At 55.7% G+C, this 16569-nt stretch overlaps 1 protein-coding gene across 8 annotated transcripts; it reads right to left on the reverse strand.

Annotated features, from left to right (window-relative positions):
* Positions 1 to 230: 230 nt before the first annotated feature.
* Positions 231 to 16138, reverse strand: LOC138718720 (uncharacterized). 8 transcript variants are annotated; one of them, XM_069853223.1, is made up of 8 exons: positions 15995 to 16138; positions 4854 to 4884; positions 4260 to 4369; positions 3295 to 3384; positions 2323 to 2437; positions 1705 to 1884; positions 1501 to 1584; positions 231 to 467 (listed from the first exon to the last, which is right to left on the reverse strand). In XM_069853223.1, the coding sequence occupies exons 3-8, from the start codon at positions 4347 to 4349 to the stop codon at positions 346 to 348; spliced, it is 681 nt and encodes a 226-aa protein (XP_069709324.1). In that variant the 5' UTR covers positions 4350 to 4369; positions 4854 to 4884; positions 15995 to 16138; the 3' UTR covers positions 231 to 345. The 8 variants fall into 8 exon arrangements, with proteins under 8 accessions (XP_069709324.1, XP_069709323.1, XP_069709325.1 ...); XM_069853222.1 differs by lacking the exon at positions 15995 to 16138 and having other exon boundaries at positions 4260 to 4366; positions 4854 to 5078; XM_069853224.1 differs by lacking the exon at positions 15995 to 16138 and having other exon boundaries at positions 1504 to 1584; positions 4854 to 5078.
* Between the last annotated feature and the right edge of the window lie 431 nt (positions 16139 to 16569).

The following is a 16569-nucleotide window of genomic DNA, read 5'->3' on the forward strand; positions in this document are numbered from 1 at the left end:
ACATCCGCACGCCATCGCGATCCGGCACGTGCCTCCGGCCGCCAGCGAGCCCGTCCGAGCCCATCGGCCGCCCGTGCAGCCGGCTGCCAACTCGGAGCCTGCGCAGCACAGCGCTCCCCGTGCCGGACTGTGGCTCGCGGCGCCATCGCCACGTGCCCCGAACGGCCTCCGCCGCCACCTTCTTTCTTCATTTCCAACACTGAATAAGCAAAACGCGTACGGCAGTCGGCGACCGATCAAAAGCTTTAATGTGGACACCACTGGTTTACACGGGGTTGCTCTGGCTTCCCCACACCTGGGCAGAAGAGGCCAAAGGATCCTTGGAGACAGACACGCTCTTCCCAGTCACGCAGCAAAGGTGGCGGCAGCGCGACCGGGACAGAGGGTCTGGACGAGGCCACGTCTTCCACCTGGGCGTGCGCAGGAGGAGAGGAATCCACTTCCTACGCTGCACAGAGGAGAGAGACCTGCAGGAGGGAATGCACAGAAAGGATCGTTAGCAGGGTGATGAGATGAGGCGGCCCTCGGCCCCAGGACAAAAACGCTTTCCTCCTTCACCCATGTTTCCTTCTCTGACCTTCCAACTCCCGCAGCCCCTGCTCTACAGCCCCCACAAAGCAAGCCGAGAAGAGAATCTCCTTCAAAAGAACAGCCAAAGGTTTCACTCATCCCCCCCGAAAGGAAACCGCAAGGAACGGGAGGACTCGCCAGACGGAAAGCAGTGTCACCGGACCAAGTTTCAGAGAAGTCCATAGAGAACGTGATTCGTTTTAACAGTTATTCTGTTAGACGAACTTGGTCAAAAAGAGAAACAAAACCAAACCGAGCCTTACCCCGTGTAAACTCATTACACTAAGATGTTCTAAATCACGCCCGCGTGACAGCCCAGCATAGAAAAGCAGCCCGGGCACCCTGCTATTTATCCTCCTCCTGAGGCACAGAAGGCTCCCCCCGGCACGCCTCTTCTCTTGCCGGGGTCAGACCCGCAACGCGCCGGCTGGCAGGAACCACGTCACTGCACGCAACTCGAGCTTGGCCCAGACTACAGGCCTGAGAAACACGCGCGCGGAGGCGAGAGGTGCGACGGCGAGGCAGCTCTTCCAGACACACGCGTCGGCGCCCGTTCAGCAAGCGCCTGTCACCAAAGCCTCTGCAGGAAAGGGACTCAGCCCGGCAGAGACGGGCAGCGATCGGATGAGGCATTTTGGTTTAGTTCAGGCACGCGACAGTTGTAGGAAGGAACAAAGCCTGGTTTGGCCTCCAGAGGACAAGATGCCTGGATGCGAAGCGAGGCCATGGAGACCACACGGCACTGCCCGCGTGCCGTGCCTCAGACGCAGCTCACCCCCACCCGCACATCAAGCACAGAACCGAGTGTAGGTTTGAGGCTGAGCAGCCACACAAAAGCAACCGCTCCCACTCCTCTCCGCCTGTCAAGAGAGCGGAGAGCAATGAGATCTCCCTCCTATGATCACATGCAAGCCCATCCACGCCAGCAACTACCTGAGACGTCGGGAGACTTCGGCACGGTCAGTGGCCGGTCGCCGGCTTCACTCCTACGCACACCAGGTTTGCCACATGAACCTGTGAAAACAGCAATCAAAGCCAAAAGGAAGCAAACGCTTGCAGTTTTGACGAGGGTGAAACTGGCAGCAGGGGAGTGGGACTGGGGGGGATCATCGGTGCGAAGAAGGCAGGAGGCACCTGTCTGTAAGTGCGCTCGCTGCCTCGGGCACTGGAGCGAGCCACCAGGAAGACGCGAGGCACGCTTCGAGGTTGTGGATTTTACAGAGATCATTCCGCAGGGGTCGGGATCCCGCAGGGGCTCTCTCATCGCCAACACTTCTGCCAGGTTCTCTCTGCTGACAGAGCAAAAGGAAGGAGCTGTTACAGCAAAGTACTCCAAGTAAGCGTGCTTGAAACGAACCACCTCCTACCCCTGCAGCTCTTGCCACCACACACGACATCCCAGCACCCGGTATCCTCTGAGCTGTGCCAGATGGGCCCGAGCCCACCACGCTCCTCTAGCTCTTCCTGCCACTCCGATGCAGCCGGACGGAGGACAAGCGACCGAGACAGAGGCTCTCCTCAAAGGAGGCAGGCGTACTGCGGTTGACCCAGGTACAGCAGCCTCTGAAAGGCCGCGCTTCCATCTCATCACCCCGAGCTCAGCGCCATGGGATACCTTAGCCCTTGAGCTAACAGGAAAAATATTTTAGCAGCCGCTATTTCCCACTCGGTGACCCCCTGAGGCACCGGTTCAGCCACACTTAAAGTAGAGGACAGACGCTGAGGGGGCAGCAATAAGCACGAGAAAATCACCGTTACTCCTCGCGACGGGACAGAAGAATACCGGGCTTTGAAAAAGCAGGGCTGTTCTGCGAGACTTTTGCCAGGTTTTCTGCAACAAGGGCATTCTCTGGACTGGCTTTTTGGGCTGTCAGGAAAGAGACAGAATCACAGAATCATTAGGTTGTAAAAGACCCCAGGATCATTAAGTCCATACCTCTCAGCACCTCACCCACCCGTCCTTTAAACACCTTCAGGGAAGACAACTCAACCACCTCCCTGGGCAGCCTGTTCCGTACGGACCCTTTCCATAAAAAAAAACCTCGCTCTAGAGCCTCAACATCCTTCTTGTGACGAGGGGCCCAGAACTGAACACAGGATTCAAGGTGAGGTCTCACCTGTGCCGAGCACAGACGGAGAATAACCTCCCTGGACCTGCTGGACACGCCGTTTCTGATCCAAGCCAAGATGCCATTGGCCTTCTTGGCCACCTGGGCCACTGCTGGCTCAGGTTCAGTCGCTGGACTGCCATTGGACTCTGCCCAGCGGTCCAGCCTGTTCAGATCCCTTTGGAGCCTCCCTACCTCCCAGCAGATCCACACTTCCACCCAGCTTAGCATCATCCTCAAAAGTTGCTAAGGGTGAACTCAATGCCTTCATCCAGGTCATTGATAAAGACACTGAACAGGACTGGGCCCTGGGAAACCCCACTTGTCACTGGCCTCCAGCTGGAGTTAACTCCATTTCCCACCACTCTCTGGGCCCGGCCATCCAACCAGTTTTCCACCCAGGAGAGTGCACACCTGTCCAAGCCAGACGTGACAGTTTCTCAAGCAGAATGCTGTGAGAAACCATGTCAAAGGCTTTACTGAAGTCCAGGAAGACCACATCCACAGCCTTTCCCTCATCCAGTAAGCAAGTCACTTCGTCATAGAAGGCGATCAGATTAGTTTGGCGAGACCTGCCTTTCATGAACCTGTGCTGACTGGATGTTTCTGCTCTCACCTGAATGGCAATCGCTTCTGTTTCACCATGGGCGCCCTCCTCTTCTTCCGCCGCGAGCGTACAAGAGAGATGGGAAGGCTCCATAGTGCTCTGCAAGGACGAGGGACATCTAAGAGGTGCGTCTGCATTTCCCCAAGACACTCGAGGTACCTTAACTCTACAGTTACCATTAAGAATGCGACAACTCCCCTTACACGCCACTGTTACCAGACGTATTTTAACACAAATACTAAAAAGAAGTCTAAAAAGACGTTAAGCTTCAAAACAGACAAGAAGGCTAAACAGGTATTCAGTGTAACTGGAAACAGAGAAATGTCTGAACCGAGAGGATCTGCAGCAAGCGTAACGGATGTTGCAGTGTTGTAAAACTCTGTGACACAGAAGAGTTTTAAATGCAAAGAAGCCTGGTTGTAGAAGGGAATCAAAGAAGCGACCTCCCTCCTGGCTCTCTCTATACTGACAACATAAAAGCGCTTTCCAAAGCTCCCCTTCTCCTCTTTCCCCTCTTGGCACGCGTGCGGCGTGCTTGCAGTGTTGCGTTGCATGGCATGCATGGCATGTTGCTTGTGTGTGCAGGGCGTGTGTGTGGCTGATGTTTCATCTTCATGGTGTGTGCTAGCGTATGCACTGCCTGGGGATGGCATGTACACTTCACGCACAAAACACGCATGGCCTGTGTGACGTGTTGCTTGCATGTTCAAAGCACGCGCGTGGAGTGTGCGTGGGGTGGTTGTGGCGCTAGCCTGGCACGTGCACGGCGTGTGCGTGGGGACAATGGCTTGTGCGTGGTGTGCACAGGGTCGGCTGGCAAAGCCCACGGCACCCTGGTATTGTCACCTCAATCCGGCATTCACAAACCCGATGCCATCGCTTGCTAACCCAAAGTGGAGAACAGTCCGGCTCGCACCGTCAACTCGATCAACAGTGATTAGCAAAGAGGAGTGAGCCCCGAGAAAGCCACGTACCTGAACGCTGCTGGCCTGGAGGGCACCGCCACGTCGCTTCCCCCCTCGCCCTGGGGAGGGGTCGGGATCCCGCAGGGGCTCTCTCATCATGAGTTGTCAGACTCTCTCTGCTGACAGAGCAATAGGAAGGAGCTGTTACAGCAAAAGACTCCAAGTAACCGTGCTTGAAATGACCCCTCCTGCCCCTGCAGCTCTCGCCACCGCGCACGACACCCCAGAAAAGCGACACCCGCCCCCGCTCTCTCTAGACCGACAACACAAAAGCGCTTTCCAAACCTCCCTTTCCGCTCCTTCCCCTCTTCCCCTCCTCCCCACCTCCTTCTCTCCCCCCTTCTCCTCCCATTGTGCCCCATACTCCCCCCCTGCTTTCCCCCTCTCTCCCCTCCTTCCCTTCCCCCGCTCCCTCCTCCCCCTCCCGAGCGGGGATCTCCCCCGCGGGGCCGCACGCCGAGCGCAGACGCAGCCCCGAAGGCCCCGACCGCCCCTGAGCCCGAGCCGGCCCCGGGAGGGCCGCGGCTCACGGACAGCGAGCCCGGAGCGGCGCCGCCGGCCACAGAGCGCTCCCCCGCGCCTCTCCGGGCGCCTCTGACTCACCCGACCCGGCCCCGTTCGAGCCGCTCCCGACCTGGGGGGGGCACCGGGGCCTTGGGGGGAAAACGGGGTCTTCGAGGCGCTGTCCCTCTCCCAGCCCCAGCCCGCACCCCGTTGGCCGCAGCCGGCGGCGGGCGGGAGGGCAGCGGAGAGCAGAGCCGAGCCGTCCCGAACGGCGCCGCGCGGAGCCGACAGCAGCCGAGCGGATCCGAGCCGCTCTGCGAACCGCCCCGCTCCCCGCCCGGCTCGCCCGCCCCTGGGGGCCGTCCCGTTCCCCCGCCCCCGGCTGCAGTACCGCTCCGCGGCCACGGCGCGGCAGCACTTGGCACACCCCATTCATTTCTTAGGGCATCGAAGGGCTGTGAGTTCCGCGCTCTGATTGGTTCTTTCTGGATTCCACTTTGCCTGTGCCGTGTTCTGATTGGCTGTAGATTCCGCACTCTAACTGGTCACTTCTCGATGCCACTTTGCTAGCGCTGTCTTCTGATTGGCTGCATGAACCGCGCTGTGATTGGTCCTTTCTTGATCCCACCTTGCCTGTGCCGTGTTCTGATTGGCTGTGCGTTCCGCGCTCTGATTGGTCGCTTCTCGATCCTGCTCTGCCTGTGCCGCCTTCGGATTAGCTTTAGCCCTTTTATGGTCATATTGCCCTGTGACGGCAATTGTCCCGGTTTGCCCTTATAGTCTCAATTTCCTTTTTAACGGTCAATCTATCCTTTTATGGCAATTGGACAAGTTTGCCCTTGTATGATCAATTCGCCCTTTTATTTTCAATTTGCCCTTTTATGATTTATTTGTCCTTTTAGGGCAATTTGCCCTGTTTGTCTTATATGGTAAATTTGCCATTTCAAGAGCAATTTTCCCAGTTTGCCTTATACGCTAAATTTGCCATTTCAAGAGCAATTTTCCCAGTTTGCCTTATACGCTCAACTTGCCCTTATACTGTTAATGTCACCTTTTATGCCAATTGGCCCAGTTTTCCCTTATATGATCAATTTGCTCTTTTATGGCAATTAAAGTAGTTTGCCCTTACACGGTCAATGACAGGGACCCTGTGCGCCCGCCCAATCCCCCCGGCTGCAGTACCGCTCCGCGGCCACGGCGCGGCAGCACTGAGTCCCCCCGTTCTCCCCGAGCGCAGGGATCCCGCCCCCGGCCGCGCTGCCGCCGCTGATTGGCCGCCGCGCTCCGAGTGACGAGCGGCTCAGCCAACGGGGGGAGGAAGCCGGGGGGAGGCGCGGCCTTTGAAAGCCGACGGGGCGGGGAGGGGGGGAGGATCTTTAACCCCTCGCTGTGTTTTGCGGAATCAAACTCTATAACTCAGGGTGCGCGGCGGGGGTTGGGGCACGAGTGTCGCTCCGTGTTGTGTTGTTCTGTGTTTCCATGTCCTTCCGTGTCGCTCCTTATCGTCTTATATGGCGAATTTACCCTTTTATGGTGAATTTGCCCTTTTATGGTCAAGTTACCTTTTTATGGATATTGGCCTTTATACGGTCAATTTTTCCTTTATGGTCAATTTGCCCTTTTATGGTCAATTTTCCCTTCTATTGGCGGTTGCCTCACTCAAGATGGCGGCGATCCCATCCGTCTTCTTCCCAGTGTCCTCACTCAAGATGGCGTCGTGACCTCTCATTACCCTCACTCAAGATGGCGGCGACACCGACACGCCATGCCCTCACTCAGGATGGCGGCGAGAACACCCCCTTCCGCACCCGTACCCTCACTAAATATGGCGGCGACACCAACACGCCATGCCCTCAGTCATGATGGCGGCGGCACCAAGACGCCATGCCCTCACTCAAGATGGCGGGGAAACCCCCCGTGCCCTCACTAAAGATGGCGGAGAGATATTTCCCCCCCCCCTTGCCCTCACTCAAGATGGCGGCAAAGACGACACGCCTTTACCTCATTCAAGATGGCGGCGGTAACCGTGCCCTACCTCATGAGGGCGGCGACACCGGAACATCGTGGCCTCACTAAAGATAGAGATGGGCCTGCCAGTCTCCCTCCCCCGTGCCTTCAAGATTGCGGAGAATACAACACGCCGTGCCCTCACTGAAGATGGTGGCGTGCCTACCCGTCTCTCCCCTCGTGCCCTCACTCAAAATGGCGGCGACACCAATACGCCATACCCACACTCAAGATGGCGGCGTGCCCGCGCATTCTCACTCTCCCTTGCCCTCACTCAGGATGGCGGCAGTTGCCTCGTGCCCTCACTCAAGATCGCAGCGACACCGACACGTCACGTCCTCACTCAGGATGGCAGCGAGGACACCCCCCCGCCCCCTCCCGCGGCCTCACTAAAGATGGGAGCAATACAGACACGCCGGACCCTCATTCAAGAAGGCGGCAACACCGACACCCATGCCCTCACGCAAGATGGCGGCGAGAACTCCCCGTGCCCTCACTAAAGATGGCGGTGAGTCCCCCCCCACCCTTGCCCTCACTCAAGATGGCGGCGGCAACCGTCCCCTCCCTCAAGAGGGCGGTGACACCGGAACATCGTGGCCTCACTAAAGATAGAGGTGGGTCTGCCACTCTCCCTCCCCCGTACCCTCAAGATTGCGGAGAATACAACACACCATGCCCTCACTGAAGATTGTGGCGAGCCCACCCTTCTCTCTCCCCCCTGCCCTCACTCAAGATGGCGGCGATGCCAATACGCCATACCCTCACTCAAGATGGCGGCGACACCGACACGCCCTGCCCTCACTCAAGACGGCGGGGGGCCCGCCCCGACTCTCTCACCGTCTCTTCACTCAAGAGTTTTCGGTAATTCGCCCAGTTCGCCCTTTTAAGGCGTTTTCCCAGTTTGCCTTATATGGTCGATTTGCCCTTAGAGGGTCAGTTCGCCCTTCTGTTGTTTTGGGGAATCACCCTCTCTCACTCTGTTAAGGGTTAGGAAGCAGGTGTGTGTGACGTGCGGGCATATGAGACAGGGGAAAAGCTCGAAAAACTTAGAGGGCTTCGCTCACTGAAATAGGCACTGTCTGCCAGCAAAGGCCTCCAAGACCCTGGATGGTGATAAGGGAGGAGCTCAGTCACTGATAAGGGGAAGCCGAGTGCCTCCTGCTCTGCGGACTCGGAGCTCGACCTGGACGAGAAGGCGCCTGCGCACAGACTGGGCTCACGGACGATTCACGAGGAAGATGGAGGCGACTTCAGCCCTGAGCCCCACACCACGACACTGCGCCTGCGCAAGTACGGGAGAAGCTTCTCCAATCTAATTATATCTGCTTGTTAGACCATATGGTGTGTGAGTTAGGAATTTTTGGATTGGCATTTCCTCAGTGACTAAAGATGCAAGATCCATATCAGGTCCTAATTATCATTCTTGCTTCTGCAGACAGTCCCTTTCTGTTCTCATGATAATCTCCGGCCTCACATCAATAAAGGAGTCAGGCACGGCAGCAAGCCCTCCCCACTATGGTGAGGAGGAAAACAGAGCCTGTTTAACAGAGGGAGTTCCCTAGCTCCATGGGAAGGCGCTTGCATTATCCATTCCCTCCAGTTATACAATTGTTTCGGTTACTCCCTGTGTGAAATTCCATGTGAGGATGTACTGCAGAAGCCAGAACCAAACCGAGGGCATTGTCCAAGCAACACACAGCAACTCCAGCTGAGAGAGACACGACGTGGACAGGGCTGGCAGTGCCCTCTGCGCTAACTCGCATAAACCTCACCGCATCCCAATGTGAAAACCAGTTCACCCTGCACAGTGACTCCATTAAGTACCTTTACGGAGCAGAGACTGCCAATTGTATTTAACTGTGCCAAGCCACGTGATGGTTTTGGAACAACTTCTAGAAACGGCAGAGACCGAGTTAGGGCTGAGCTCTATTTACAGTAAAATTGTAGCAGTTTTGGTCGGCATTACAGTCTGAAATAAAATACATAAAATATGGAAAAAAAACCCAGCTTGGCTAGGAAGAGGCAAGCTAACAGTTTTCTTGGGCATTTCGTCAAAAAGTTCTGGGCAAACATAATTTTCAACTGCTTACGACACAAACCCCAAATTAAACAAACCACCTCTGGCAAAAACAGTAACAGCTATCGCTAAAACTACACTGGAAATCTTATTTAGGCTGAGCCTAAATCCTTAGGGCCCCAATAGATTAAAAAAAAAAAAAAAGCTAAAAAAAAATAATCCCTACTTCTACTAATAAAACAAGAACAAAGAAAGACGACATTGACTGCAAACGTTTGTGGTAACATTTCTCTGAAGCTGCCACATGGCAAGCCAGTTTTACTCTAAGACTAAAAAGCAAATCCACAAGCAAAAGCATTACCTGAAACTCAAAGAAGAAACGATGACTGTAGGCTCAAATGCACCACGAAGAAAACCACTCCACTGTTCAAAACCCAGCAAAGAAAGGAAGAAAGGCAGGCTTCTGTAGCCCCTTTCTTCACTGAATGCTCTAGCTGCAGGGGAGAGCCAGCTCTAAATCAAGAGGCCTTTTAAGGGGCAAACTCTTCACCTGTACCTAATTGCTGACCACAGGTGTGGCACAGTCTTAACCAACCCAACTATGACCTTCAGAGGTTTTTCAACAAGACCCACCCTTTTAACAGCAAAACTATAGCATCCCACTTAGGATGGGTAATAAGAAATTACTCCTAAGTATAAAATGTTGGTGGTTTACTGGAAGTTCAATGTATGACAGCCAGGCTTGATTGAAATGACATAAAATTATAGATGTTATTAAGCCACCAAACGTCAATTATCATTGTTAAAAAAATGTACAGATTAAAAGATTCCTTCCATGTTCTGGCTGCTGAGATACAGTGCGTTGAAGCGTATTGGTAACAGTTACACACAACATGCTTTACATAAGCACAGTCCCATCTGCCGTTTAGATAGAACTGAACTTCTATTAAACTTCTTTAACCTGTCTCATGCAGTAGCAAATTCAGGGACACTCCCATTTCTCAGCAGCGGGACAAGCAGCAAACTCTAAAGGGCGTGTTCCACTGTTTCTGGTCGATCCTCTTCTTGCCATTTTCCCAGCAGTCTTCCCGTCACATTCAGCCACGTCTTACGCGTAATCACGAGGCTAAAACTCAAGTCCAATAAAGCTGTCTTAGAGAAACTAAAAAAGAGAGCAGACATAAGAGGAAAGGCTGTGTCTCCCCGCACTCCCCCCAGCCCCATGCGGCACCCCGGGCAGGGACAGGAGGGTTTCGGGGGGACGGGAGGGACACGGGGCGCTGTCCCTCTCCCAGTCCCAGCCTGCATCCCCTTGGCCACAGCCAGCGGGAGGGCAGCGCGCTGCCGTGTCTGTGGTGCGTGTGAGCATGTACGAGGCATAAACATAACAAGCACATGGTGTGTGTGGTGTGTGTGACATGTTCCTTGTGTGTGCAAGGCGTGTGTGTGTCATGTGGATGGGGTGGTTATGGCATAAGCCTGGCACGTGCACAGCGTGTGCATGGGCGCAGTGGAGTACGCAAGGCATGGCGTATGCATAGGGTGAGCATAGCGTGAGCCTAGAATGTGTATGGCGTGTGCATGGGGCACTCACCTTTGCCTCGAAGCAGAGCCCTGCCTTCAGGTCTCACAGCCCTTTCTTCTCCTTCACGAAGCCAGGATCGGGAATCGGGTTTCAGTCACCTCCCGTGACAGAACCCTCCAGCCGTGTGCAAGTTCTCGCCAGAGAAGCGGCTCTAGTTCCCTTGCCGGCCCCCAACAGAAGGATGCTCACGACGTCTGTTCTCATCCCTTTCAGCAGTGGAAACTCCTTTGTTCACCAGGCATCAGCGTTTCTCCCCACTTTGAATCTAGCTGGCCGCTTGCCTCGCTCTGGTTTTCTCGGCCTTGCAGCCCATCCTCGGCCCGCTCTAGAGGGGAAGAGAAAGCAGAGAGCGGCTTTCACACGGCTCCGAGGAGACACACCACCCGCAGGACACTCTTCACGTAAGTGCGTCACCCATCTCCCATGTGTCCCCTCCCTGCACGAAGGGTGTCTTTGGCACAACAATCCACAGGCAGCAGCAGAGGTTACTGCAGTTGGTGAATCCACAAACTTCCCTTTCTATGGGACCTGGGAGCATACGGAGCCTTCTGCGTTCGCTTGAAGGATGAGATCTGCCCAATCTGTGCAGAGAGAGGCAACAGAAGCCACTTCAGCTGCAGACACCCTCATGCTAAGGAGGCTCCCGGTGCTGCCGGCTCTCGTGTGGCGAGGACGCCCAACACCGCGTCACCTTTCCACCCCTAGAGCTGGACCCTCTGGCTTAGCAAGCAGATCGGCGGTCTCAGCACACGGCCTCCGCACTGGAAAAATTCAGACCCACGGGACGACCCCACAACAGCTTCCAGCTGCAGATCCCAAAAGCGAAGCTACCCGCTTAGTTACACCACCATCCGTCTCCACGCCAAGGGAACATGAACGTTCCACCCTTGCGGGGCCCTGAGGTGCCTCTGCAGGCTCGTCAGGGATCCAACCACCTTCTGAACAGCGTCGGACGGCCTGCACGCATTCTGCTCGGCCATCGCCTTCCCCGGGGCTTTCACCCGACAGCCGTGACGCAACATCAACTCGTGCGTAAGCGCACACGTACACACGTGCAAAGGAACGCGAAAGGGCAACAACACGAGGCCTCGCTCGGCAACGATGCCATGAAGATGGTCCCACAGCCCTTTCGTTTAGCCAGCGGAGAGCAGATAAAGTTCATCCTCCTCCTCCCCCCGTGCCGTGCCAGCTCACTCACCGTTACTCCTCACGACGAGATGGAAGGTGGAAGAATATCGGGCTTTGAAAAAGCAGGGAAGTTCTGCGAGACTTTTGCCAGGTTTTCTGCAGTAAGGACATTCTCCAGACTGGCTTTTTGGGCTGTGAGGTAAGAGAGACGTGCACGATACGTTAAGGAATTTTTAACGCCACCTCGGAATACCATCACGATGCTAACAGAGTCATTTGTCCAGTTACAGGCGACAATCGGAGCATAAGTAAGAAAACAGAAAAAGCCCCCCACCCCCACGCACGATGAACAACGATGTGGTCAACGACAGGACCACGCCACTGGCACAGAAGCCGGGCCGATACACCGAGCCCTCATCCACAGAGAAACAAACGGAGGAGCCAGAAGCTGCTTCCAGAACCAGGAGTCAGCATCACAAACGTCACCCTCGCTCAGAGCTGCAAAGCGGACGTTTCTCCTCTCACCTGAATGGCAACCGCTTCCCTTTCACCCATGGGCGCCCTCCTCTTCTTCCGCCGCGAGTGTATGAGAGAGATGGAAAGGCTCCACAGCGCTCTGCAAAGATGAGGGACCTCTAAGAGGTGCGTCTGCATTTCCCCAAGGTACTTGAGGTACCTTAACTCTACAGTTACCGTTAAAAACGCAACAACTCCCCTTCCGTACCACTGTTACGGGACATAGTTTCACACAAACACTAAAAAGAAGTCTAAAAAGATGCTAAGCCTCAAAATAGATGAGAAGGCTGAACAGGTATTCTGTGTAACTGGAAACAGAGAAACGTCTGAACCAAGAGGATCTGCAGCAAGCGTTACGGATGTTGCACCATTATAAACCCTGTGACACGGAAGGGTTTTAAATGCAAAGAAGCCTGGTTGTAGAAGAGAATCAAAGAAGCGACCTCCCCCCTGGCACTCTCTACACTAACAACATAAAAGCGCTTTCCAAAGCTCCCCTTCTCCTCCTTTCCCTCTTCGTGTGTGTGCAGCATGCTTGCAGTGTGGCTGGCATGTCACCTTCATGGTATGTGCTAGCATGTCCATGGCATGTGTATGGTATGTACACAGCCCGTACATAACATACACATGGAGTGTGTGGCATGCGTGGCATGTTGGCTGCATGTGGAAGGCGTGTGCGTGACATGTGCTTGACTGTTGTGGCATGAGCCTGGAATGTGCATGGAAGCAGTGGCCTGTGTGTGGAGTGCGTGGCACGTACACAACACATGCATGGCATGTTGCCTGCGTGTGCAATATATGCGTGTGCAATATATGCGTGTGGTATGTGGTATGCTGCTTGTGTGTGCAAGGTGTGTGCATGGCGTGTGCCTGGCTGGTGTGTGGCATGCCACTTGCATGTTCAAAGCACGTGCATGGGGTGGTTGTGGCGCTAGCCTGGCACGTGCATGGCGTGTCCATGGGGGCAGCACAATGTGCACGGGGGGTGAATTGCATGTGTGGGGCGTGGGCCTGGCATGTGTGTGCCATGTTCATGCTGCGTGGCGTGCACAGGGTCGGCTGGCGAAGCCCCTGCCACCCTAGTATTGTTGTCTCGATCCAGCGTTCACTAAACGCGATGCCGTCACATGCTAACCCAAAGCGGAGAATGCTTCGGCTCGCGCCGTCAACACGACCAACAGTGATTAAGAAAGAGTAATGAGTCCCGAGGAAGCCACATACCCAAATCCTGCTGGCTTGGAGGGCACCAGCACGTCGCTTCTTCCTCTCTCCCTGAGGAGGCGTCGGGATCCCACAGGAGCTCTCTCATCATCAATACTTCTGTCAGATTGTCTCTGCTGACAAAGCAAAAAGAATCATAGAATCATAGAATCCATAGGTTGGAAAGGACCCACTGGATCATTGAGTCCAACCATTCCCATCAACCACTAAACGATGCCCCTCAGCACCTCATCCACCCGTCCTTTAAACACCTGCAGGGAAAGTGACTCAACCCCCGCCCTGGGCAGCCTCTGCCAGGGACCAATGACCCTTCCCGTGTAATATTTTATCCTGATGTTCAGCCTGAACTTCCCCTGGTGGAGCTTGAGGCCATTCCCTCTCATCCTGTCTCCTGTCACCTGGGAGAAGAGCCCAGCTCCCTCCTCTCCACAATCTCCCTTCAGGTAGTTGTAGAGAGCAATAAGGTCTCCCCTCAGCCTCCTCTTCTCCAGGCTAAACAACCTCAGCTTAGTGTCATCCACAAACTTGCTAAGGGTGCACTCAACCCCTTCATCCAGGTCATTGATAAAGACATTGAACAGGGCTGGACCCAGCACTGAGCCCTGGGGAACCCCACTTGTCTCTGGCCTCCAGCTGGAGTTAACTCCATTTCCCACCACTCTCTGAGCCCGGCCATCCAACCAGTTTTCCACCTAGGAGAGTGTGCGCCCGTGCAGCCCAGAGGCTGACAGTTTTTGAAGCAGAATGCTGCGAGAGACTGTGTCAAAGGCTTTACTGAAGTCCAAGAAGGCAACATCCACAGCCTTTCCCTCATCCAGCAGCCGAGTCACTTTGTCATAGAAGGCTAACAGGTTTGTTTGACAAGACCTGCCTTTTGTGAACCCATGTTGACTGGGCCTGATCACCTGGCTCTGTTGCATGTGCTTCACGATAGCACTCAAGATCACCTGCTCCATGACTTTTCCCAGCACTGAGGTCAGACTGACAAGGCCTGGAGTTCCCTGGATCCTCCCTGCAACCCTTCCTGTAGATGGGCACAACATCAGCCTCCAGTCCAGTGGAACTGCCCCAGTCAGCCAGGACTGTTGGAAGATGATGGAAAGGGGTTTGGCCAGCACATCCACGGCTCCTTTAATACTCTTGGGTGGATCCCATCTGGCCCCATAGACCTGTGGTGTCTAGCTGGGCAAGCAAGGCTCTGACCACCTCCTCTTGGATCATGGGAGCCTCATTCTGCTCCTTTAATTCCTGGGTTTGTACACAGAGGGAACAACCTTCCTTACTATTAAAGATGGAGGCAAAGAAGGCACTAAGTACCTCAGCCTTGCCCTCGTCCCCTGTCACGGTTGTCCCTTCTGCACCCAATAGGAACTGAACACTCTCCCTAGTCCTCCTTTTATTGTCATTGTATTTATAGAAAGATTTTCTGTTATCTTTCACAGACTTAGCCAATTTGATTTCTAGTTGGGCCTCAGCCCCCCTCATTTTCCCTCTGCATGATCTCACTTCCTCCCTGTAGTTCACCCAAGATGCCTGTCCCTTCTTCCAAAGCTCATAGACCCTCCTCTTTTTTTTGATGTCTCTCAAGTCTCCCTATCAACTATCTCCCTAGTCAACCAAGCTGTTTTTCTCCCCTGCCGGCTCCTTTTCCGGAGCATGGCGATGGCTTGCTGCTGAGCTGCTAGGATTTCCTTTTTGAAGAGCTCCCAGCCCTCGTGGGCTCCCCTGCCCTTAAGGACTGTCTCCCACGGGACTTTCCCAACCAGCCTTCTGAACAGTCCAAAGTCTGCCCTCTGGAAGTTTAATGTGACTGTTGTGCTAATCTCCCTCTTCACCTCACCTAGAACTGAAAACCCCATCATCTCGTGATCGCTTTGTCCCAGGCGTCCTCCTACCACATTCCCCACAGGCCTTCTCTGTTCATGAACAGCGGGTCCACGAGGGCACCTTCCCCTGTCAGTTCACTCACCAGCTGTGTGAGGAAGTTGTCTTCCACGCACTCCAGGAACCTCCTAGACTGCTTCCTCTCCGCTGTATTGTACTTCCAGCAGATATCTGGAAGATTGAAGTCTCCCACGAGGACCAGAGGCAGCAATCTTGAGACTATCCCCAGTTGTTTATAGAAGAGCTCATCAGCTGCTTCTTCTCGGCTGGCTGGTCTGTAACAGACTCCATCACAACATCAGCCTTCTTGTGGGCTCCCCTGATTTCAACCCACGGGCACTCAGTCCCCTCCTCCCCATAATCCTGTATCAAAGCAAAAGGAACGAGCTGTTAGGGCAAAAGACTCCAAGTAACCGTGCTTGAAATGAACCCCCCCTGCCCCTGCAGCTCTCGCCACCGCGCACGACACCCCAGAAAAGCGACACCCGCCCCCGCTCTCTCTAGACCGACAACACAAAAGCGCTTTCCAAACCTCCCTTTCCGCTCCTTCCCCTCTTCCCCTCCTCCCCACCTCCTTCTCTCCCCCCTTCTCCTCCCATTGTGCCCCATCCTCACCCCTTGCTTTCCCCCTCTCTCCCCTCCTTCCCTTCCCCCGCTCCCTCCTCCCCCCCCCGAGCGGGGATCTCCCCCGCGGGGCCGCACGCCGAGCGCAGACGCAGCCCCGAAGGCCCCGACCGCCCCTGAGCCCGAGCCGGCCCCGGGAGGGCCGCGGCTCACGGACAGCGAGCCCGGAGCGGCGCCGCCGGCCACAGAGCGCTCCCCCGCGCCTCTCCGGGCGCCTCTGACTCACCCGAGCCCGGCCCCGTTCGGGCCGTTCACGACCTGGGGGGGACACGGGGGCCCTGGGGGCGCTGTCCCTGCCCCAGCCCGCACCCCGTTGGCCGCAGTGGCGGCGGGCGGAAGGGCAGCGGAGAGCAGAGCCGAGACGTCCCGAACGGCGCCGCGCGGCTGCAAGCCGCTCTTCTCCTCTCTCCCCGCCCCGCCCCTCCCGGCTCGCCCGCCCCTGTGGGCCGTCCCGTTCCCCCGCCCCGGGCTGCAGTACCGCTCCGCGGCCACGACGCGGCAGCACTGAGTCCCCGCCCCATTCATCCCGAGCGCAGGGATTCCGGCCAATGGGAGCGCTCGCTGCAGGGCCCGCCCTACAGCCGTTCTACGGGCGTTGATTGGCTGGCGGTGGCTGAGCGGAGGATCCACTGCGCATGCGTGCCGTAGGACGTGGTGGTGCGTATAATGTAGCCACTGCGCATGCGTGCCGTACAACATGGCGGCACCTACAATGTAGCCAATGCGCATGCGTAGTGTACAACATGGCGGCGCCCATTTACAGTCACTGCGCATGCGTGCAGTCAAACATGGCGGCGCCCGTAAGGAGACAATGCGCATGCGTGCCGTCCAAC

Source organism: Phaenicophaeus curvirostris, chromosome 3, assembly GCF_032191515.1.
Source record: "Phaenicophaeus curvirostris isolate KB17595 chromosome 3, BPBGC_Pcur_1.0, whole genome shotgun sequence".
In the NCBI taxonomy this organism is placed as follows: domain Eukaryota; kingdom Metazoa; phylum Chordata; class Aves; order Cuculiformes; family Cuculidae; genus Phaenicophaeus; species Phaenicophaeus curvirostris.